Below are 25,347 nucleotides of genomic sequence, written 5' to 3'. Positions count from 1 at the left end.
GAAAGAAGAGGACTTCAACAAGGACACGTTCGCTTCACCCAGGACCCAGGGAGAAAGAGGATCCCCAACAACAACATTCTACAAGATACTGCGCGGTCGTGAGTAACATTGCATTGCGCAACACATGGGAATCCCGCGGGGATATTATGAACTTGAATGACTTAATCTTGGATCCGACGTCATTGTGGAAGGGCTACCAGGTAGGTGGCTCTGATTCAATTATTCTCCGCTGTGGATACATTTGTTTGACCATAACGCACGGACTGTGTTTCATTGTGTTTCACAAGCATAATAATAAACACCGAAGCGTCTTTACGCATGGACTGTGGATGACATTTGCGGGAATTCTGAACTGTTAAACTGTTGACATTGCATCACTGACGCTGTCACACATTATTGCGATATTTCAACTATAATTAAAATAATGTCTGAAACGGAAATGGCCCAAGAGGCTGAGAGAGAGCTGGTGAAATTGATTGGCTCTCGCAGGGCAAAGCTGGGTGTATTGACTAGGCGCAAGAATGAGTTGGATGCGCTGTTCGACGGACTTGATGACGTAGACGTGGAAAAGGTGAATGAACATTTGCAAGCCTTTGATGTTTTAATGAATGAATTTGAGAAGATGCACCAATCTGTCCAAGCACTGTTGTATGAAGATGAGAAAGAGGGTGATGAATACGACTGGTATAAACCAAAGGTTCAACAATTCAATTAATTTATGAATGATGTTCGAAACAGAATAAAACCTGGTTATAAAGAACAGGATCAAGTTCGACCTGAGGACAGCATCAGCAGCACATCTAAAAAGACCACTAAATCAACAACCTCAACTCTGCGTATAACACTAGAAACGGAGAGAGCTGCTCTCATTGCAAAATCAGCAGTCATGGAGGAAAAGTGGAAATTAGAGGAAGAAGAGGACAAACTGCAAAAGATGACAAAGGATCTGCATGCAAAAAAGGAACAACTTGAAATGCAAATGGCATTTGCTGAATCTGATGCTAAACTGAAAGTCCTCGATAAATACGACAAAATAAAGGAATCCCAGGCTGAGGTCAAATCATGTGAATCACAGGCAAGGACTCCTACAGATGGCATGAATGAGTATCTTGACCAAATGCAAGCCAGGCAAGATCAACCCCCAATGACAATGGACATTATTGATCCGGGAAGCTCACCCCCCCCGCCTGACGATGACAGACAACAGTCCCCCCAGCTAGGAGCTAGGTCAAGGATGCCACCTGACCACTCCATGGAAACGAAATACAGTCAACCCCTGTCACAGGCAGGTCCATATCTGTCGAGGCCATCACATGTTGACCATTTCTCAGTTGGTCCACTAGGGGGAGGCATTCAGCCAGGTGCAGCAACTTACCTGTCCAGGCCATCACACATGACCAATATCCCAGTTGGTCCACTAGGGGGAGGTATTCAACCAGGTGCACCATCAGGGCATGGTCACCAAAGTCACCAGAACACATTAGCTACTGTCATGCATAGGCAGAGTCAAATGACAGAACTTCTTGTGCACCAACAAAGGCTGTCATTGCTACCCGCCAGGGAAATCACAACATTTGGAGGAGACCCAATGGAATATCAGTCGTTCATAAGTGCTTTTGAACATGGTATCGAGTCTAACACGGACATCAGTAGGGACAGATTATATTATCTGGAGCAATATACCACTGGCCAACCAAGAGAGCTGGTACGCAGCTGTCAGCACATGGATCCTGCAAGAGGATATGCTGAAGCAAGGCGACTGCTGGAACTGCACTTCGGTGATAAGATAAAAATCACAAGTGCCTATATACAGAAGGCACTGGATTGGGCTGCTATCAAACCTGAGGACGGGGCAGCACTACAGGCCTATTCACTATTTCTCCGTGTGTGCTGCAATGCTATGCAGGCCCTAGAGTACATGCATGAACTGGACAATCCATCCAACATGAGAACGGTAATTTCTAAGTTACCCTACAGGCTCAGAGATTCATGGAGATCTGTAGCTATTATGAACGAACCCTGCAAAGAGCAAGATTCACAAACCTGGTTGACTTTGTAGAACGGCAAGTGAGAGTTATTCTAGACCCAGTATTTGGGAATATTCAAGAGTCTACTCCAAAGGTACAAGGCCTTAAAACAAGGCTGGGTAACCCCCAGCATCAATCCAAGTCATCAGGAAGCAAAGGCAGGAGCAGTTCTGCTACATCAGTGACACCAGTGGAAATGGAGAAGCAAAGGTTGGATGGCAAAGTCAGTTCAAACGCATTTTGTAAGCCATGCTTATTTTGTACTGGAGAACACGCCATGGAGTGTTGTAAGAAAATGATTCTGAAGCCTCATAAGGAGAAGATCGAATTTCTCAGGACAAAGGGAATCTGCTTTGCATGTCTAAACAGAGGACACATGAGCAAGTTGTGTAGGAATCGCCTGACTTGTCGCTCTTGTCAGCTCAAACACCCAACTCTCCTGCACATAAATAGAACAGACAACCCCAGGAAGGAAGAGAGCACCACCACAGCTACAGCTAAAGGTGAGGAAGTTTCCAGCACCCTGGTCTCACTGCAGGCTTGCGGGCTTACTGGGGCCGGAGGAAAGGAATGTGCTCTAGCCATTCTGCCTATCCAGGTTAAGATGGCTAAAGGAAGCAAAGTAATCAGAACATATGCGTTCCTGGATCATGGAAGCTCTGCTACCTTCTGTACCGAGAGCCTGATGAAGAAGATGGATGCCAGAGGCCAGAAAACAGAGATACTGCTCAGGACAATGGGCCAGGAACGGCCTGTGAGCAGTTACAGATTGGATGGGCTGGAAGTGAGTGATTTGGAAAGCAATAACTTCTTTGCTCTCCCTGAAGTTTACACACAGCTCGCTATACCAGTCTCACAAGAAAACATACCAACACAAGAGGGTCTAAAAGAATGGCCTTATCTGAAAGACGTACCTCTGACTACTATTGAGGAGGAAGTTGGACTGTTGATTGGGATTAATGCTGTCAAAGCCATGGAGCCATGGGAAATAATTAACAGCAAAGGAAACGGGCCCTATGCAGTGAGAACCTGTCTCGGATGGGTGGTTAATGGTCCCCTGAGCGGCAGCCTGCCCATTGACAAGCAGGGTCGACCACGTACAACATCAAACCGAGTCACCATAGCAAACCTGGAAGAACTTCTCATCAAACAGTACAATCAAGACTTCCCAGAGCGAGGCTACGATGAGAAGGCCGAGCCGTCTTTAGAGGACAAGCAATTCCTGGACATTGCAGCTAAGTCCATCACATTGAAGGATGGTCACTACCAACTACGATTGCCATTTCGCAGAGGACGTGAATCTGCCAAATAATAGAAGGATGGCAGAGCAGCGAGCCACGAACCTCATTAAGAAATTCAGGAGGGACGAGGCATACTTTGCTGATTACAAAGGGTTCATGAGTGACATCTTGGATAAGGGGCACGCCGAGCGGGTGCCAGAAGGACAGCTGCACAGAGAAGATGGAAAGGTGTGGTACATACCTCACCACGGTGTGTACCACAAGAAGAAAGCGAAAATGCGAAAAAGACTTACGAAGTGGATCAGTAACAGCCGTGCTGTTCCGTCTGCCATTCCAGACGAAGATAAAGCCAAGGAAGTGAAGGAGCTCGATCTCGACAGAGAAGAACTACCGGTGGAACGAGCTCTCGGAATCCAGTGGCATGTGGAAACCGACACCTTCTCCTTCAAGACTGCTACAAAGCAACAACCCTTAACCAGGAGGGGTATTCTGTCAGTGACAAATTCTGTTTACGACCCCATGGGATTCCTCGCCCCACTGGTTCTCCCAGCGAAGAGGATCATGCAAGATCTTTGCTAAATTAATTGTGGATGGGATGACAAGATCCCAGAGGCCCACGCTCGGTCATGGCAGAGATGGTTGGAGGATCTAGGCAAGCTGTCAAACCTCCACATCAGCCGTTGCTTTAAACCCAGTAATTTTGGAAAACCACACACTGCACAACTACATCACTACAGTGATGCCAGCGAACATGGGTATGGTACAGCTAGCTACCTGCGACTGACCAACCTCAAAGGTGACGTCCATATTGTCTTTGTCATGGGCAAAGCACGGGTAGCCCCACTGAAGCAGATGACCATACCCAGAATGGAACTGGCGGCAGCAGTGGTCGCAGTCCGCATTGATAAAATGCTGAAAGAGGAACTGGAAGTGGAACTTCTGGAATCTGTCTTTTGGACGGATAGTACGTCTGTCCTCAAGTACATCAACAACACAACCAGTCGATTCCAGACATACGTTGCAAACCGGATTTCGACCATCCGAGAACTGTCTGACCGATCACAGTGGCGCTATGTAAATACAGCAGTCAACCCTGCAGACGATGCGTCACGAGGCCTGACCATGGATTCTTTTCTCAAATCCAGTCGATGGTTGAACGGCCCTGACTTCTTACAGAGGCCTGAGAAAGACTGGCCAAAGTCCCCAGAGGAGCTGCCTGCCCTCTGTGAGGACGATCCAGAAGTTAAGAAGAGCACTATCACGTTCAGTACAGCCGTGATGGATCATGACAGTGATCCCATTGCCAAGCTTATCAAGCACTTCTCATCATGGGATAAGTTAAAGAAGGCTACAGCATGGATCTTGAAGTTCAAAGAAACACTTCAGAATCTAAGCCTCAAAAGAAAGGAGCTGCAGGCTGCAACCTGCACAAAGAATCCAGACTTGCCAGCATTCACGCATGTGGGAACAGATTATTTCGGGCCTATAGAGGTGAAGAGAGGGAGGAGCCTGGTCAAAAGGTACGGCGTACCCTTACGTGCCTGGTGAGCCGTGCCGTTCATCTCGAAATGGCATACTCCTTGGATACTGACTCCTGCATATCAGCACTGCGGCGGTTCATCTGCAGAAGAGGTCAAGTTAAAGAGATGGTATCAGACAACGGAACCAATTTTGTCGGAGCTGAGCGGGAGTTGCGGGAGGCACTTTCCAACCTGGACCACAGCAAGATCCAACATGCACTGCTCGATGAGGGAATCCAGTGGACATTCAATCCACCCACTGGCTCCCACCACGGAGGCGTTTGGGAGCGACTAATACGGTCTATAAAGAAAGTGCTGTACTCAGTACTCCGCCAGCAGACCCTGGATGACGAGAGTCTCCAAACCGCCCTATGTGAAACTGAGGCCATTCTCAACGACCGTCCTATTACCACCGTCTCAGATGACTAACGATCTTGAGGCTCTGACCCCGAACCATCTACTGCAGTTGAAAGGAAAACCCATTCTACCACCTGGTTTGTTTACAAAGGATGATTCGTACTGCAGAAGGAGATGGCGGCAGGTCCAGTACATGGCCGACCTCTTCTGGAGGCGATGGAAAAAGGAGTACATCCCTCTGCTTCAAGAACGTCAGAAATGGAACCAAGTAAGGAAGAACTTAGTGGATGAGTCATCACCAAGAAATTCCTGGCTCATGGGCAAGGTGGAAGAGACAATGCCTGACAGCAGAGGGCATGTACGCAAGGTAAAGGTCAAGACCAAGTACAATATCCTAGAAAGGCCCATCAGCAAACTATGCTTGCTGAAAGAAGCAGATTGACTGACATTGACTAGCCCCTACTGACTTCTTCACGCGCTTGTTTGTTTTTTCCTTTTCGAGGGCAATGCCCGAACCTTTGTTACACTGATGGACTACACCTTTTTATGGATTATACCTTTTTTGTGGATTATACCTTTTTTGTGGATTATACGCTTTTTCGTGGAACATACCCCCTTTTTGGAATATTTCGATTCCTACATGAACTATATAAAGACATGTTCAGGCTCCTGTTAACATATTTGCATAGAATAATTGTCCCTTTTTAGGATAATGGACAATTAGAGGCCGGCATGTAGGAGCCATTCTTGAGTTATTTAATCTTTGAGTTTGTATCATGCAATTATTTGAATTATGAAAATGCTTTATGGATTACGAAATATGAAAACGAAAACTGATAATTTGATTGACAAGTCATGATATTATTTACACTGATTATCTTATTGTAACTATTCTTATGATTTGAAACTATGTGCACTTTCCCTTTAAAGAGACCTACCTGAGCTATCCACCTGTGTGGTTTACCTTGATAAGGGGTGGTGGCTTGCATGGGAGATGTGGACCGGGAAAGCAAACAGTTTTTGTACCGCACGCACAGACGCACTGCACGCATGTATTAGATATACGAGTTTTGTTTGTTTTGCTTATTAGAAATAAATGATTGATTTATTGTGACAGCCAAACGGATGGATCAGAATCTTTATTATGTGCGCGTAGACTAAAGCTATCCCCGGAGTGGAAGTGGCAAATACGAAAGACAAAATTGTTTGTAAATAGCCACTATATGAGGCATAAGTTGTAAAGCGCTTTGGATCAAATCTTTCTATATAAATGCAGTCCATTTTGTAGGACGCTATGAGTGACTCAACAAGACCTTCTGATGGCAGGTGGTCATCAGTAGTTTTGAAAAAGTGAAACTGTCAGAAAATAGTAATTGCCGCTTTTAACTTCAAAATGTGAAAATATAATACTAAAATACTGCAAACAATTTAAATGTACAGTGACATCAAAGGCATAGATCAGAATTTATGCCTAACTGTGTGTCCTGCAGTCTGCCTGCATGTTGTCAGTCTGCAATGTGAGACTTGTCATTTAGGCACCAAATGACACAATCAAATTCCTTACAAAAATACATTTGTGATCCGATTCAGATGAATTCACCTGTTCCTTGAAGAGTTCACGCAGGACCTTCATGCACTCTTCTACCACCTCTTTGTCCTCCATGTCTCGGATGAAAGACACGGCGTCGCCGGTGACAACGGACATCAGGACAGACTGCTTCCCCTGCCGGTCACACCAACCAAGAGACGGTAAGACAGTAAGTAGTAGTTCATCGTTGATCTCATTATTATTTTATTACTACAGTACAGCACAATTAAAAGTCCAAAACAAAAAAACAGGCTGTACAGACACAAATCATAGAGAGGCATTAGAACAACAAATTAGAACAAACCTGTGGGTCCATGTCATAGAACACACCAAACATCCCCCTCTTGTCCGGACTGGGAGGAATGTGACCGAAGTAGTCCGCCCCTTGGATCTTGCCGTCCCAGAATTTGTACGGGAACTGGAGAGCAATCTGCACCACGGTAAAAAGAAAAAGAAAAAAAAATAAGACATTTAGTGATTATATGAACCTAGTGTTGTCAAAAATATCAAAAAATCAATACGTATCAATTCTGAATATTTAAAACGGTTTCAATACTCATTTCCCGAAATATCGATATTTAATTATTCATAAAAAAAAGAAAAGAAAAAAGAAAGGAAGTTGCATTGTTCATTTCAATACCTGTAATAGTACAGTAGTCCACACACACATGTGCATTCAGTTAAGTCGGAATATGACTGTAATACAAACAGTTTAGTTTGTCAGGTACATGCAACACAGATTACAGTGTTTACATCTGTCTGCTTGAGAAAATACCATGTTCTGCAATAAAAATGATTGAAGTGAGATGAACAGTTATTTTTAAATGTGTGATCTAAAGATAAACAAAGGGTTTTAAAAGTGTTATATTTATCTTCTCTTATAGTACCAGAGAGAAGCTGAGGAGAATCAACCAGCAACAAAAGCAACATTTATTTAAAAACAATATATATATATATATTTTTTTTTTTACATTTTAAGATTGAACCTTTTTCCCCGTGGTATCGAAAATGGTATTGAATATCGATACTTTTCAAGGTATCGTATCGAAGTTCGAAATTCCAGTATCATGACAACACTATATGAACCACATTTGAACACAACACCATACTTGATCTATTTATTACAAAAAGATTTGCACTACATCCATACCTTGTTTACATTTTTGTACCTCATTGTTTGCATTTTGTACCTCTTTTTGTACTTTACATTGTACGTTAGTTTGTATATTGTATATTTTGTCTAGTGGTTGGACTTTATTCTTTTTACAGTATGAAGCACATTCTCAGGGGGCTCATACAGAACCAAGCGTTTCACTGTAATGCACTTTATACGTGACAAATAAAAACAAAACTTGAAACATTTATTACATATTATAGAATATTCTTACTTTTACATGCCTTACCTTCTCAATGATACCTGCTCCGAGACTATGGATGGCTTTCAGCTTCCTCTCAGGAAGCGGGGGGGTGAACCGAATCGAGTTCTTCTGTAGTAAAGTTAACGGGACTGAGACGAGAACCTAAAAAGAAGGGACGACAGTTAAAAGACTAATACTACACTAATACTAATCATTCAAATATATTAAATGGACCAGGTGCATAAACAAAGATGGAGGCCTCCTGTCGTCACGTTAATTCTGTCATGCCAGCACACGGCCCACAACGCAAAACACATCCGGTATGTGGAACTAATGATTAACTGGTCCGGACTAATTCATCCCCGCCAATTCATTAATTATCTGGCATTCTGATATATTTGCCATCGGCCGATAACCGTGCCCACATGGCCGATAACCGTGCCCACATGGCCGATAACCGTATTTTCAGAATCCATCTATTTAGTTTGATACATTTGTTGATGTACTTTACGCTCTCTGGCCCATTATCAGCCATGAGTCCAGACACCACTCACCTTCTGAGCCGTCCACTGAGAACCACTGGAAGAGGTCACTTTGACAACATCACCCGAGTAGTCAATAGCCTTAACCTAAAGCGAGAAAAACAACAACACAATTCATTTTACACATAAATATGCATCTATGTATTCAACATTCTGTATAAAGAAAAAGAAGAAGGTAAAATCAGTACTACACTAGGTTGAACACTTGTACTTTGACACCAGAGACTGAACAAAAAGCATGTTGTTTTTCTGTTGTATTTTTTGTTGCTTCCCCCCCCCCCCTTTTACTTAGTAACAGGATTAGAGGGTATCTAACAAACACAATTATGATTTACTTTGGTTTTTCATTTCATTGCATTTAAAAATAAATAAATAATGAAAATTGTATTCTATACATGTATACATCATGGTTTCTTCCTTTCCTAAAATGTCTATGCGAACCCGGGGGGGCTGGGAGGGGGGTTAAGAAGCGACCTGGTCCGTCTCGCAGCCACAGGACCGCCAGATCAGAGGAAGAGACTGTCACAACTGCCAGCAGGCAGGCTACACAGTACATGACTATACTGACGGACAATCTATATACTGAAAAGACACCTTTTTATGCCACTGTGGGAATTTGTATGAACTGCTGATGTGAATGTCTCTTTCCTCTAAACTTGTTAAAAAAAAATATATATATAAAATAAATAGTTGGTCACAAAAAAAAAAGAAAAAGAAGTAGGTAAACATTTAAAAAAGATTTTTTTTTTTTAAAGGAGACTAACCGGACACTTGGTGCGGATGTCGATGCCCTCGGCCAGTTTGCGGAGAATACAGGAGTAACCTTTGGTCAGCAGGGTGTGGTCTCCTGAGAACTGGGCAAAGAACTCGTTGTGGTCCCAGGACCTCGCAGACACCTGGGAGCACAAACACACCATGACTCCTGGAAGGACGCCACATGGACCATGTTCACATGGAGGCCATTTTGCTCTTATGTCATGCTTTACTTTATTTGAATAGGGACAGTGCACATTATTCAACAGTAATGAGACAGAGTACCACCACTGTAAATATGCCAGTGTTATGCTAGTTTTCAACGGCATTCCCTAGGCAAGATGTTAAATGCTGAATAGAGAGCATTTTAGACATTTTAAGACTATAATTATAACAGTATTTGAAGATAACAGCATCGTTAACAGTGGTTAAGGCTATTAAATACACAATTTGCTATTGGCAAAGTGGGGAAAATACAGAAAAGGATGGGAGAATACAATACAGAATACAAAAGAAATAAAATACAAAATAAAATGCTGAGTCAGAACAAGGCAAGACAGGGACAATGTAACATCAGCAACATGTAGGCATGCAAACAGGCAGACAGACATACATACATACATTAAGGGCGCGTTCACACCTACCCTGTTTGGTCCACTTTAAGTGGACCATGGTCCCTTTAGATCAATAGTCCGTTTGGTTTGTACAGGTCTGAACGCAAACCGAACTATAATGAAGACCAAACAACCGAACCATGGTCCTCTTGAAAAGTTGGGACTCGGTTCGTTTCAAAGTGGACCATGGTTTGTTTGCTGTTGGTGTGAACGCAAAACGAACTTTATATAGTATCTAATCTAGAGCAAATGAGTGACAGGTGCCTAGTGGCGGCGGTCGCGCGACCCAACTTGACAGCGCCAAGTGACGGCTTGTGCGCAACCCAACTCAAATGAATGACAGGCGCGCGGACAGTCTCTCTCTTCCTCTCTTTGTCTCTAGACTGGCGCCGCGCTGCGTGCGCGAGCGGACAGTCTCTCTCTTCCTCTCTCTGTCTCTCTAGACTGGCGCCGCGCGCCGACAGTCTCTCTCTCTCTCTCTTTCTACTCTCTCTACTCTCTAGTCCAGGGGTGGCCAACCCGCGGCTCGCGAGCAGCTCTTTGCCCGTCAAAGTGCGGCTCTTCCATCCATAAAAAAGAAAAAAAATTAGAATTAATTTTTTTACTTTTTTTTTTTATGTCACTCATTCCATAAGGACGTAGAATAAACATTTTTTTTTTTTTTTTTTAAATGGTCCATTTGCATGTTCTTGGTATCTGAATCTAGGGACATATATGGATCAGTGTCAGAAATAGTGTGTCTGTTACTAGGCTTGAGTAAATTGTAATGAACCAAAGGAGAATATCAATTCTATTTAAAAAAAAATGTTTTATCTTTGACTGTGAATAACACCATGCTAAAATTTACCAGACCTGAAAAATCTAAGCAAATGAATAAAGGGAAGATGATTAAACAGAAGGTTTTGTAGATACAGTACTGAATTCTGCCATCTTTTTTATAATGTAAATTTCTCCACCATTTGTCATCATATTGCAACACCGTTTTTTGCAAGACGTTCACAGAAAGGTAGAGAAACTAACTGCGTTCTGTTTTATGGCAATAACGTTCAGGTTTGTGGGAGATAATCCCAAAAAATAAGAGAAATAAAAAAGTTTATCCAGAAGTCAGATGATTGACAGGGGCTGGTGTGAGCTGGGTAGGGTAGTTTTTCAAAATTTGAAAGCCCTGAGTCTCTTCCTTCAAAAGACAACACTCACTTTTGGATGTGCCACTTCCTCCTGTCAATATGCGCCGGTTTCCGACTCAATGCCCTGAGATTTCTATAATCTTATATTTCACTAATAACAGTTAAAATAATTGGTAAACAAACGTAATGCTGAAAATATACACTTTTACTGTATATCTCGGGCTTAAGAGGTTAACCCTGTGAGGCCCAAATTAAAAAGACATTAGCAACTTCAGAGGCCAGAGGGTGGGACATATAAACACATTTACTATCAAATAGCATTGTGAGGCTGAACAACAGGACCAATTGACTATACATGTGCTTAACACTTTAAGTGCCGGAAACGTGTTTAGGCGTCTTTCCTAGCCATGCTCAAGTTGCCTAGGACGCCGTAACTCGTCTTTGATATCAATATTTCAAAAATCTGTGATCGGAATCATATTTCCCCTCTGCAGCCTTCACACACAGTTCTGATCTCCTCTCAATCCTCTAGCGGTTCAAGAGCGCCATCTGGTGGCCGATCGGCAGATCGCCCAACAGGAAGTCATGTGGATGAAGTGGTGATCACCCATATTACTTCCGGGCACTCGCTATAGGTCCCGGGACTCGAGCTCGACACAATACATAGCGATCCGTTGCCAATAACTCGATAAACAACATGATTTGGACGTATATACTATTATACAACCTGGAAATAGATCCGGTATTTCGACATCCCATAATTGAAAACCGTCTTCTCCACGCTGATCGCCCAACGGCCCGAGGAGACTGGGGTGAGTTTTAGCGTTTATTATTACCGTGTTCGATACTAACTGCTATGATGAACATTTGACCCACATTAGATGAATGGTATAACGCTGCCCACGGAATTATAAACGCCCCCTCGCCCATCCGGTCAACATCAGATGACGTGTAGTAACTTCCAGAAGTACGTCCAGTTGGAATTTTTTATATCGCGCCGATTGCTATCAAACTGTATTTCATCATCAATATAATGCATTTGGGGCTATAGATCACGTTCAGGAGAAAGCTGCAGAAAGAGATGAAAACATACTTATACTTTAGACCATATTTTACTATGAATATGTGAATGAAAAAGTTTAACGTTGCTACACAATGAACAATACATATAGGACATTGAATGGGCCCTAATAATGGCAATCTAGCAATAGAATTTAAAAAGTTATAGCCCTGCAAAGAAGGGGAACTTCTCCATGTTAAATAGAGCTGGCAACGGATGGTATATCATGAATTTAACCTCCGGCAGTTAAAGTGTTAAATGGGAACTATCTTATAAATGGCCTTTTTCAGTGTTTACCATTGTTTCTTAGCTATGTGGACTTATATTAATAGGATCTATGTCTCTAATTCTCATATTGGCGCATTCTTCCAATTCTCCTCTCACAATATTCACCCTCATTGAACTGAGTCATCTGAAAATTTGCATATCTGTGATGTCAGAGATTTCTCAGCTGCATAATAATGTGGCAGTTGGCACCAGGCCACAGTGGTTGGAGCCCAGCCTCAAAACGGCTTAAGATCTTGATAGAAAAATGCGGTTTTTGAGTACTTGATTAGAAATACAAAACAATGATTTTTTTTTTTTTTTTTTTAACCTAGGTGTTCCATAGACTCACAGGAATTGTGTAAAAGTGCCCAAATAGTGAAAGAAATAGTAAAATAGTTCCCCTTTAACATTTTTTAAATAAAATTCTTTTTTTAAATGGCTAAAAGTGATTTTGTAATTTTGCAACCGTGGGTCTCACAGGGTACTTTTAACCCTGTGAGGCCCAAATAAAAAAGACATTAGAAACTTCAGAGGCCAGAGGGTGAGACCTATAAACACATGAAGGGTGCCGTGACTGAAAAAAAAGTTGAGAAACGCTGGTATATGGTGTGGCTCTTTGTGGTACTGTACCACAGTCATTTTTGTGGCTCTGACTGGTTGGCCACCCCTGCTCTAGTCGACTTGCGCCACGCTCGTAATGACAGTATCTCTCTGCTTTATCACAAGAGACGCTGTCGGCAACTGTTTACGTTTGCGAGTGCTAGTCCAATAGATGAACGACTTGGCGACAGCATGTCCTTTGTTTACAAATTAGATCCGCACCAAACAGGGTAGTGTGAACGCAGACCAAAATCAAACAATGTATCATTTTCACATTTGGTCCACCAGAAAGTCCGGACTATCCACGGATAGTCCGGACTATCCCCAGACTTTCAGGTGTGAACACACCCTAAGTAACACAGGTTGGGATTTAAAAATGAAAAACAACAACTTATAGGGACTACTAGATCCTCCTTCAGACCTGGTCCAGTGTGCTTCCGCAGGCGTACTCCAGGTTGCTGAGGTGGAACTGAAGCACCTTCTCCTCCAACTCACTGAACTGGATACGGGACTCCTGGAGGAAGGTCTTGTACACCTCCTGCACCTTCTCTAGAGGGGGGACATATGGGCAGATAATAATAATGAATGAATGAATGAATGAATGAATGAATGAATTACTTTGATTTATATAGCACCCTTCACAGCACGAATGCACAGGGTGCTTTACACTACAGCTATAAAAAACAAAAACAAAACAGACAGCAGTTAAAAACAGTGAAACCAAATAAAATAATAGAATAAAAGAATTTAAATAAAATCATCAGTCACTAATTAAAAAACAAAACTACAGGAAGAGCGAGGACAAAAAAATAAAAAGAGTGCCTATATATATATGACCAAAGGCCTGTCTAAACATATGTGTTTTTAGTTGTTTTTTTAAAGGAGTTTTCTGAGGTCGCAGGTCCAGGAACAGGCTGTCATCCCCACCTGCCTGAAGAAGTCCACTATTATCCCTGTACCCAAAAAATCCAAGCCTGCTTGCCTCAACGACTACCGCCCTGTAGCTCTCACCTCCATAGCCATGAAGTGCTTTGAGAAGCTAGTAAAGGGCTACATCTGCTCCTCCCTCCCCATCAACATGGACCCCCTGCAATTTGCATACCGCCCCAACAGGTCCACGGAGGACGCCATAGCCCATGTGCTGCACACAGCAGCATCACACCTGGACAAGAGGCAGGGGAACTATGTGAGAATGCTATTCATCGACTACAGCTCGGCATTCAATACCATAGTCCCCTCCATACTCATAGCCAAGCTCAGGGACCTGGGCTTGAACTATGACCTCTGCCAGTGGGTCTTGGACTTCCTGACTGGCAGACCCCAGGTGGTGAGAGCAGGCAACTGCACCTCCTCATCCATCACCCTCAACATAGGGGCCCCCCAGGGCTGTGTTCTGAGTCCCCTCCTCTACTCCCTGTACACACACGACTGTGTGGCTCAGCGGAGTAGCAATACAATCATCAAATTTGCTGACGACACAGTGGTGGTGGGCCTGATCTCTGCCAACGACGAGAGGGCCTACCTGGAAGAGGTCAAGGTCCTGGCGGGATGGTGCCAGGAAAACAGCCTCTCCCTGAACGTCAGCAAAACAAAGGAGATGATTGTGGACTTGAGGAGGTCGGGGGTCAAGGACTACAGCCCCCTCAGCATCGACGGGGCACCGGTTGAGAGAGTCAACAGCTTTAAGTACCTCGGAGCCTACATATCCGAGGACTTGACATGGACCACACACATTGACAGTGTTGTGAAGAAGGCACGACAACGCCTCTACTTCCTCAGGCGCCTAAGGAAGTTCCAAGTCAGTCAGAAGATCCTTAAGAACTTCTACTCATGTACAATAGAGAGCATCTTGACCGGCAACATCACCTCCTGGTTTGGGAATAGCACTGCACAAGACCGAAGCAGACTACAAAGAGTGACACGTTCAGCCGAACGCACAATTGGAGGGGGGCTCCCCACCCTCCAGAACATTTACAACAAGCGTTGCAAGGGCAAGGCTAAGAGAATCATTAAAGACTCCAGTCACCCGAACAACTGCCTCTTTGAACTGCTGCGGTCAGGCAAGCGATACCGGAGTCTCAAGGCGAGCACAGAAAGACTCAGAAGAAGCTTCTATCCCCAGGCCATCAGGCTGCTAAACGAACAATGAACACTACACAACAACAACCACCAAACGCACATAGCACACACATCCACACGCACACACTCACTTTAAACAAACACACTGTAGCACCCACTCCACACACTTTATAGCACACACCCACTTTAAACAAACACACCGTAGCACCCACTCCCCACACTTTATATTTATTGATGAAGGATTGCACTACAACTCGTACACCTTACTGTAAATTGTACCTAAATTGTACCTCATCCCATTTCTGCTTTGCACTATATAGTACTGTACATTAGTACACTGCATAGTATTGTATATTATATGGTAACTCAGAACATTGTACATATGTCTATACCGAACACTGTGACCTCATTTTCTTCTTCTAAATTACATGCTATACTATGTTATTTGATACTATCTTGTCTAGCACAGTCTCTGGAGCGTAACAGTAAGAAGCATTTTGTATGAAAGTATTCTGTACTTCTGTATGACATTGACAACTATTAAAGAAACTGAAACTGAAACTGAAACAGGGGGAGAGCGTTCCAGAGCCTTGGTGCCGTCACCTCGAAGGCTCGATCACCCCTTGTTTTGAGCCTGGACCTGGGGACCACCAGGAGGTGCTGATCGACAGCAGCCAAGACTGTTTCATCATACGTTTCCCCACACAGATATACTTTAATAGAGGCTTTGCACAGTGTTTGTTCTTTTCCTCCAGCATGGCTGCCTGTAACCATTGGTGGTAACCACTTTCAAAAGAAAAACACCTAATGTCTGTGCTTTGGTAGAGCAGGTAAAACACTGGAAATTAAAGCACAATATTACTGCTGCTCTGTGACTTATTTACAAGATCCAGTAATAAGACACCAAATTATAAAATGTTTGTTCAGATATCAGATATTTGTCATAATAATGTTCTTTCTTCCAACATGGAGGACAAATGGGCTTCTACACATTTTGTGAAAACATCCAAGAAAGCCCACCACGGTCCATTTTCACCCCCCACTGACTCTGCGACGTACCTCCCAGGGGGGAGGGGGGGGCGTCCTGGCTCTGAGACGTACCTCCCAGGGGGGTGTCCTGGCTCTGAGACGTACCTCACAGGGGGGGTGTCCTGACTCTGAGACGTACCTCCCAGGGGGGGGGGGTCCTGGCTCTGAAACGTACATCCCAGGGGGGGGGGGGGGGGGCGTCCTGACTCTGAGACGTACCTCCCAGGGGGGGGGGTCCTGGCTCTGAGACGTACCTCCCAGGGGGGGGGGGGGGGGGGGGGGGGCGTCCTGGCTGCCTGTTGCTTCTTCCCAATCCAACAGTGCAAAAATGCTTCCGCATTCGTCACCGCAGGTACCGTAGTGGCGTGCGGTAATGCGCCTTTCATTTTCCTTCGCCCAGCGCCCAGGTGCGTGCACCGGCGGCGGCGTGCTCGCTCAGGTGCGTGCGTGCGCCGGCGTGCTCGCGAGGTGCCCGCGCATGAGATCCCGCCTTGGTTCGACACGAGCGGAGCTCATTAGATCCCAGTAACCGCCCCTTATTCAGTATCCAGAAATAGCTCAATTGGCAAGACTGCATGGCTGTGGATCCTACGGCTCGTTGCTGGCGAGTTCGATTCCCTTCAATTTCTTTTTATTTTATTTTTTTTAACGTGCATTCGGCATTCTTTCGCCGTTTCATTTCGCCGGTTAAGTTTAGGCATTGTTTCGGAGTTGGTTAAGGTTAGGCATTGTTTCGGAGTTGCTTAAGGTTAGAAGGGTTAAGTTTAGGCGCTGTTAAGGAGCTGGTTAAGGTTAGAGTTTGACTTAGATAATGGCAATATTTTTTAACGTGCGTTCATTTCGCCGGTTAAGTTTAGGCATTGTTTCGGAGTTGGTTAAGGTTAGGCATTGTTTCGGAGTTGCTTAAGGTTAGAAGGGTTAAGTTTAGGCGCTGTTAAGGAGCTGGTTAAGGTTAGAGTTTGACTTAGAGAATGGCAATAGACAGCCAGCCGAGGTTTCAAGTGATTCGTTGCAATGTACGCAGAAATGCCATAGCATTTGTCTAAGCGGGCCTGAAAAGAAAGGCGCTTTACCGTAGTGGCGTGCGGTGACGAATGCTTCCGCATTTTTGCACTGTTGGATTGGGAAGAAGCAACACGCGTCCTGGCTCTGAGACGTACCTCCCAGGGGGGGGGGGGCGTCCTGGCTCTGAGACGTACCTCCCAGGGGGGTGTCCTGGCTCTGAGACGTACCTCCCAGGGGGGGGTGTCCTGGCTCTGAGACGTGTACCTCCCAGGGGGCGTCCTGGCTCTAAGACGTACCTCCCAGGGGGGGTGTCCTGGCTCTGAGACGTACCTCCCAGGGGGGTGTCCTGACTCTAAGACGTACCTCCCAGGGGGGTGTCCTGGCTCTGAGACGTACCTCCCAGGGGGGGTGTCCTGACTCTAAGACGTACCTCCCAGGGGGGTGTCCTGGCTCTGAGACGTACCTCCCAGGGGGGGTGTCCTGACTCTAAGACGTACCTCCCAGGGGGGGGGGGTGTCCTGGCTCTGAGACGTACCTCCCAGGGGGGGTGTCCTGACTCTAAGACGTACCTCCCAGGGGGGCGTCCTGGCTCTGAGACGTACCTCCCAGGGGGGCGTCCTGGCTCTGAGACGTGTCCTTCCTCCACTCGGACACCACGTCCAGGATGGCGTTGAAGTGGAAGTCCATTCGCTTGTCGATGGCCGGGTCGGTGGCCCGTCCGCCCTCCTGGAAGAGGTCACACCGCTCCCCCAGCTTGTGCATCTTGACGCCCATCTGCGTACAAGATTAAACTGGAATAAAGTCTTTATTCATCATTGCACACATTGACAATGTAGTCTTGCAGTAACACACACAGGAACACACACATGCAATTTTGCGTCGCCGATTAAATTTCGTCTCTGGGCTTGACCCATCCCGTTGTCCTTCCCCCCCCAAGGGCAGCCGGGAGCAGAGATGGGTTGCGCGTGGGACCAATCCAAGTGGTCCTGTCCGTCTTCGTCAGGGACGGGACAGTGTTAGAGATCTGTTCTGCATGTTTTTTTTTTTTTTAACAAATGTTTTTTATTTTCCCTTTTTTAACATAAAACTAAACAAACAATACAGTAACAGTAAAAATCAATGATAAATCACAGGACAATGACAGAAATAATAATAACAATTATGACAGTCCAGTAATTAAATCAAAATAAATGTAGATTAAAAGACATAAAAATTATAAATACAATACAATACATGTGCTCTTGCTCGCTCTTTCCTTCCCCTTCCCTCCCCCTCCACCCCCCCCCCCCCCCCCAGGACCCCCTCTTGGACTATACATCCACTATTCCATTTAACATCAGAAATTACAAGTTCATATGCTTCCCTTTATCTTCTCCACCACAGCTAACCAGATTGCTATGCTGGCTTCATTAACACCTAAAATTCGTGCAGTAGATATCTCTAGATAAATCACATCGAGATAGGTAAGAACCCACACCTTCCGGCACATTTTATCCGGTTGAATCCAGCGTGACGCTATCAACCTTTTGGCAGCCGTAAGACCGGACAAAATTTGTATTTTTACATGTACAGAGGTTGATAACTGAGAAACATCATTCAACAACAATACAGAAGGCAGTATAGGTATGGTCAGAGATAAAAATTCTGATAATTGAGTGGTTACTTTTTCCCAGAATATCTTAACAGGAGGGTTCTGCATGTTTTTCCATTGGGTTTATATTCTGGAGGGGAAACCCTTGCGAGCACAGGGGGGAGAACATGCAAACTCCACACGGAAAGGGCCGGGAGATACCCCACCTGGGTACCCGGCAACCCGGCACTGCTCTCACATCATGGCCGTGGGGTTGTTCACACAGCCGTACAGAGAACTCTCACATCAGGGCCGTGGGGTTGTTCACACAGCCATACAGAGAACTCTCACATCAGGGCCGTGGGGGTGTTCACACAGCCGTACAGAGAACTCTCACATCAGGGCCGTGGGGTTGTTCACACAGCCGTACAGAGAACTCTCACATCAGGGCCGTGGGGTTGTTCACACAGCCGTACAGAGAACTCTCACATCAGGGCCGTGGGGTTGTTCACACAGCCGTACAGAGAACTCTCACATCAGGGCCGTGGGGTTGTTCACACAGCCGTACAGAGAACTCTCACATCAGGGCCGTGGGGTTGTTCACACAGCCGTACAGAGAAATCTCACATCAGGGCCGTGGGGTTGTTCACACAGCCGTACAGAGAACTCTCACATCAGGGCCGTGGGGTTGTTCACACAGACGTACAGAGAACTCTCACATCAGGGCCGTGGGGTTGTTCACACAGCCGTACAGAGAACTCTCACATCAGGGCCGTGGGGTTGTTCACACAGACGTACAGAGAACTCTCACATCAGGGCCGTGGGGTTGTTCACACAGACGTACAGAGAACTCTCACATCAGGGCCGTGGGGTTGTTCACACAGCCGTACAGAGAACTCTCACATCAGGGCCGTGGGGTTGTTCACACAGACGTACAGAGAACTCTCACATCAGGGCCGTGGGGTTGTTCACACAGCCGTACAGAGAACTCTCACATCAGGGCCGTGGGGTTGTTCACACAGCCGTACAGAGAACTAAGGCTGTCCCCGAAGCCTGTTTTTGGGATTCGAACTTTGTCAGGGTTTTTCTAACGTTCATTTTAATACAAATAATAATAATAATCATAAAAAAAAAGAATTTGTTTTAAATAAATATCCTCAAACTAAATCCTCAATTTGAATAAAGTGATTCACCTGATTAAATGAGTCTTTTTTCTTTTTATCAAATCAACTTTCTTTAATGAATATAACTCATCCGTTTAAATACTATAATATTAGTGTAGCCTAGGGCTGTCCCCGACTAAGGATTTGGATAGTCAAAGTCGACTATGATTGGCCAAAATTTGCCATTAGTCTAAAAAGTATAATATTTTGTATCATTCCATTTGGGCTGTGGGGGGGTGCTTAATGTCTGAAGGAGTCGACTGAAGGCTTCTTGTCCTCTGCAAAAGCATGCAATTGGTCCACTGATGGATACATCTTGATATTTGTCTAGTCTAGTGTGTTCATGAAATCCTCTTTCAGTGCCTCTGTGCCTGTTTTCTTAGGCAGTTAGCCTCTGGTATGCGTGCCATTAGCGTTAGCCACGCTTCTAGGCCTCTTTTCTTTTGGAAAGAATGATTAAAAAAAATTATAAATATATACATTTCTTTTTATTCGACTAAGAGGTTGGCAGTCGACTACGGCTCCTTTCGGCCGATTAGTCGACTAATAGGGGTCAGCCCTAGTGTAGCCTAATCTTTATCTGCAACTGTGAAGAAAAACCCCATTGGTTTAAACAGAATGAATAGACACATAAAATATATATATATATATATATATATATATATATATAAAAAATTTAATTTAATTTTTTTTTAATTTTTTTTAAATTCGAATGTTGATTTAGAATTCGAATGCCAACGTAACGAACGAAGGTCCGAATGTTCAAACGTTTGGGCTCAGCCCTACAGAGAACTCTCACCTGCTCACACATGAGGGCCATGGGGTTGTTCACACAGCCGTTGACGATCTGCGCTCCTCGACCCACCGTGACCCCCAGAGACGCATCGTCCCACACCCGCCCTCCGATCCTGTCCCTCGCCTCAAGCACCACCACCTGCAGAGAGTTGAAATAATGCCGCCATGGGTCGAGGGTCAGACTGCGATGGATAGGACGACAGATCGCAATAAGTACAGCTGCTCCACATGGCTTGGTTTAACCAGGGGACGTTACCTGAGTGCCAAAGTTCTGTAACTGGCGCGCAGCAGCAAGGCCCGACGCCCCGGCGCCGATGATGATCACGTTCCTCTGCAGAGACAGACAGTAGAGCAGAGAGGGTGAAACGAATGGAGAGACGTTAACGGAAACGCTCGATTCCTTTGTTAATCAAATTCCATGACCCTATATTTTGGCTAGCTGCAAATATTGTAAATATTCAGTGTATTGAAGGATATCACTGGTTTTCATATGGTTATAACATGCCTGTATGTAATGTAAATATCTATATAGATATTTATGTCTTGTTTTATTGTGTTGATTTCCTAATAAAATCAAATCAAATCAATAATAAACTCTAATGACAGACATTTCTCTGTAGCAGGGCCTGTGCAGGCCAGGAGATACGGGCAAGAGTGGTTGCTATAGTGACGAGATAGGAGCCGGCGGCCGAGGTCATCTGCAGAAGCGCTTTAACAACATTAGGCCTAACAAAATTAATAGTTGGTTTCAGGTTGGTTGTCAGTTTGGCCATGGGTAGGTAGGGAATTTATTTTATTTAATTTTTTTATTTTATTCTTTCCCACGGCGACTATGGATAGGGAATTTCTTTATTTAATTAAAATGTTCACAACAACATGGATGCATGTACTCTGCCAGCATGTTTAATATCCATAATACTAAATGTTTGACTAAGATTTCTATGAAACTTTATTAAAAAAAAAACGTTTTTTTTTTTATTTTTTTTATATATTTTTTTTTAAAAATCATAAAATATATTGGGTCGCACCTAAATCGGCAGGGTCGGTCGGCAACCTGAAACCAACTATTAATTTTGTTAGGCCTTATTCAGTAAGAGATAGCCGAGCTAGTAATGATATGTGTATATATGGGCCAGAAGCCGTTGACGGCTGTTGCTAGGGGGACGAGATGGCCAAAACAACGTAAGAGAAACATCGCGTGCGAGAGAAAGAGAGACTTTAAGACTTTAAGCGGTTAGTCTTCCGGTAGAGAAAGCCAGAAGAGTTTGGATAGTGAGCGAGACGGAGCGACACCAGGCCTCCTCCTCCTCCTGATGGGAAGGGGGAGGGGGACCTCGAAGTAGAGAGATAGCTACAGGCTAACAGACAGGCTTCGGCTAACAGGACAGGCCGCAGAACCACCAAAGCGATCGACAGAGATAATCAACTAATCTAGTTTCTTATACCATTTTGTACGAGATGCTATGTTTATGGAAATAAACATCCTTTTTGAAAAGAGACGACGATTCAAGTTACTTTCTTTTGTCCGGATGCATTAACGGGAGGAAACAGTGTGACAGCCAGTGCGTGGGAGGACAGAATTCCACCGAAGATTGCCTTAACATCAACAAATAACAGAGCGCAGACATGGCCAGGAGAAGCGATGAAGGCTGATAACGATCGCAGAGGAAGCTGTAAACACCATAATCTAACAGTATGATAAACCCCCCCCCCCCCCCCTGGTGTCCTGTGGGGCAACAGTGGCTCAGGAGGTCTGGTAATTGGGAGGTTCCCGGGTTCAATTCCCGGGCAGCGTGTTGAAGTGTCCTTGAGCAAGACACTTAACCCCTAATTGCTCCCGATGAGCAGGTCGGCACCTTGCATGGTCGCCTCCGCCGCCGGTGTGTGACTGTGTGAGTGAATGTGTGAGTGATTGTGTGAGTGATTGTGTGATTGAATGTGTGAGTGATTGTGTGATTGAATGGGTGAATGTGAGGAACAAAAATTGTAAAGTGCTTTGGATAAAAGCTCTATATAAAATGCACCATTGACCATATATATTTTTTTTTTTTATCCACTTTTTCTCCCATTTTTCTATATTTTTTTTCTCCCATCCCAATTTTTGTATCATCCAATTCAACCCTCCCCTGTCACGAACGCTGTTTCTTGCCTCCCACAAGCCGGCTGCAATGTGGACTAAGTCATACATAGCACAAGTCCCCTCCGGTACTTGAGGTAACAGCAGTCGCATCTTTTCACCTGCGCAGCTCGATCTCTCAGTGTCGAGGAGTAACGCGTGGGAGGCTCACGCTGCCCCCGACACTTCCTGATTCTACTGCGCAGGCGCACCAACCGACTTGTAGGAGTCGCTTGTTCACAACGTTCGATCCCCACCCTTCAGTTTTCCCTCCCCGTAATACGGCCAATGTGTATTACTGCGGACGACCAGCCAAACTGAAAAACAATGTGGAGAGCTGGATTCGAACATGCGAATCCTAGCGTCTCCACACTGGTGGCGAGTGCCTTGCCCACTACACCACCTAGCCGCCCCCATTGACCATCTTTCTAATGACTTCCTGTGGATGATATAAGACACTCACAGAGCAGAACCTCTTGGGCAGCACAGGCTGTTTGACGGCCAGCACCCCGGTGTTGATCAGACCCTTCCTGGTCATGAAGTGCAGCACGCGGTCCATCTCCTGCACGCAGCGGACGCGCACCAGGCCGCGGACCATGATGTGCCGAGCGCACTTCTGGGGGGTCAGCACCTCCTGAAGAAACCAAAACAAGAGAATCTTCAATTAAAAACAGATCGATATATATATATATATATATCTATATAGAGAGAAAGTAAATACCTGTACATCTTCCTGCACATTTAACTATAGGTATATCTTCCTGGACATTTACATTTCAATTTGACATTTTACTGTATATTTTAGAATGTTTTATGTTTTAGAATGTATATCTATGTATTTTTATTCATATTTTTTTTTTACTTTCGACTAACTGAATGTTCATTGTGAGCGATCTGTGGTGCTGAATTTCCCTCTGGATCAATAAAGTACTTCTATTATATATATATATTATGTGAACACGAAGATTTTTGACCTATTGCCTATCGATTCTCATTTCACTGGGAATTGTAAATAAAAAAACAGTAACAGAATAATTTCACTGGGAATCATAAATTAAAACCAGTGACAGAATACAGTACATAATATATTGGTCACTGGTTTTAATTTATGATTCCCAGTGAAATGAGAATTAATAGGCAATAGGTCAAAAGCTATCGTTATGTAAACTGTCCTCGAATGCGTCAAAGCCCTTCAAATCAAATTAAAAAAATCAAGGTGTATTTGTCACATGCTCCGTCGTACGAGTACTAGGGATGAGTACCAAATCCGGTACTTTTTTAAGGGTATCGACCGAATCACGTCGGTACTACCGAGTACCGATTCACGTGAGATCCACATTTCGGTGCCACATTTCGGTAATACATTTTTTGTAATTTAAAAAAAATAAAAATAAATTGATGACGTCAACATTTAATTTACCGCAAAACGAAACCTATGAAGTGTGCCGCATGTTCACGTGCACAATACACGCTTACCTAGGATTTGACTTAATTCAACAACAAAGTCAGGGCAATGGCAAGCCGAAAACTGTCGCAAGTGTGGTTACACTTTACAAAGCTAGATGTAAAAAAATAAAATAAAAACGAACCCCAACTAACCTTACTGTCATGCACCCGTCCTAATAAACTAACCTACACTGTAGCACTCAACACTTTTGAACATTGTTACTCAGCTGATAGAGTTGTACCCTTCCTGATGACTTTTCGTACAGAACTTGTAAGTCGCTTTGGATAAAAGCGCCAGCTAAATGACTAAATGTAAATGTAAATGTAGATGCAGATATATTATATATATATTAACACTTTGAGTGCCGGGACCCGTCTTTAGACGTCTTTGCTGGCCATGCTAAAGTTGCCGGAGGACGCGTTACGTCGTCCTTATATCAATATTTCAAAAATCTGCGATCGGATTCATATGTCCCCTCCGCTGGCCTGAGATCCACCAGCAGGACCCACTGAGCTCTCTGGCGGTTCAGGAGCGCCATCTGGTGGCCGATCGGCGCAATCGCCAAACAGGATGTTGAATAGAGGTTGTCATGACGACCGTAGTTGTTCTGAAGGATCAGATTAAACCGAATATATATATTTATATATATATATTTAATTGTATTTGTATATCCCCTGATATCCCTTGTATATTCCTTGTACAATATGCATTGAATATCCCTTCTAGTCTACTGAACATCCCATAATAGTCTCCATTCTACCATTGGACGAGACCTTGGTGCCAGGTCGCCATACCCCTCAGACCAGGTTCAATCGTACCGCTCAACATGTATGGACAAGTCCTAGTTCCGCGTAGGAATATGTCTACCGCACCACTAATGGTACTATTTGTTCATAGTGCGTATATATACTGCGCTATTAAAGTAGAGCTTTCTTTTAGTCCAATTCCTTACCCTCCAACAGAGTGACAGACGCAAAAGCCTCCCCGCGAACCACGTGTGGGCAGTAAGGCCAATTCGGCCCAGTATCGGCATTGAGACATCGTGTATATTAATATTTGAATAGTCATATTTGGCACTATATCGTCGAG

The 25,347-nt window shown here is 44.4% G+C and overlaps 1 protein-coding gene across 1 annotated transcript in view; it reads right to left on the bottom strand.

Moving 5' to 3' along the window:
* kdm1b (lysine demethylase 1B) overlaps positions 1-25,347 on the bottom strand; it is a 49,943-nt gene that overhangs the window by 6,693 nt on the left and 17,903 nt on the right. The window contains exons 10-19 of the mRNA XM_084311758.1: positions 23,275-23,445; positions 20,952-21,026; positions 20,700-20,834; positions 17,770-17,941; positions 13,476-13,603; positions 9,398-9,529; positions 8,646-8,720; positions 8,137-8,253; positions 7,038-7,163; positions 6,746-6,868 (exon numbers count right to left, since the gene is read on the bottom strand). Coding sequence (XP_084167884.1) covers positions 6,746-6,868; positions 7,038-7,163; positions 8,137-8,253; positions 8,646-8,720; positions 9,398-9,529; positions 13,476-13,603; positions 17,770-17,941; positions 20,700-20,834; positions 20,952-21,026; positions 23,275-23,445 — 1,254 coding nt within the window. The remainder of the gene's footprint in view (positions 1-6,745; positions 6,869-7,037; positions 7,164-8,136; positions 8,254-8,645; positions 8,721-9,397; positions 9,530-13,475; positions 13,604-17,769; positions 17,942-20,699; positions 20,835-20,951; positions 21,027-23,274; positions 23,446-25,347) is intronic.

Source organism: Notolepis coatsorum, assembly GCF_963971535.1.
Source record: "Notolepis coatsorum genome assembly, chromosome: 4".
Lineage (NCBI taxonomy): Eukaryota > Metazoa > Chordata > Actinopteri > Aulopiformes > Paralepididae > Notolepis > Notolepis coatsorum.
The sequence above is the reverse complement of the archived record's forward strand: the minus strand, read 5'-3'. Positions and strand labels throughout refer to the sequence as shown.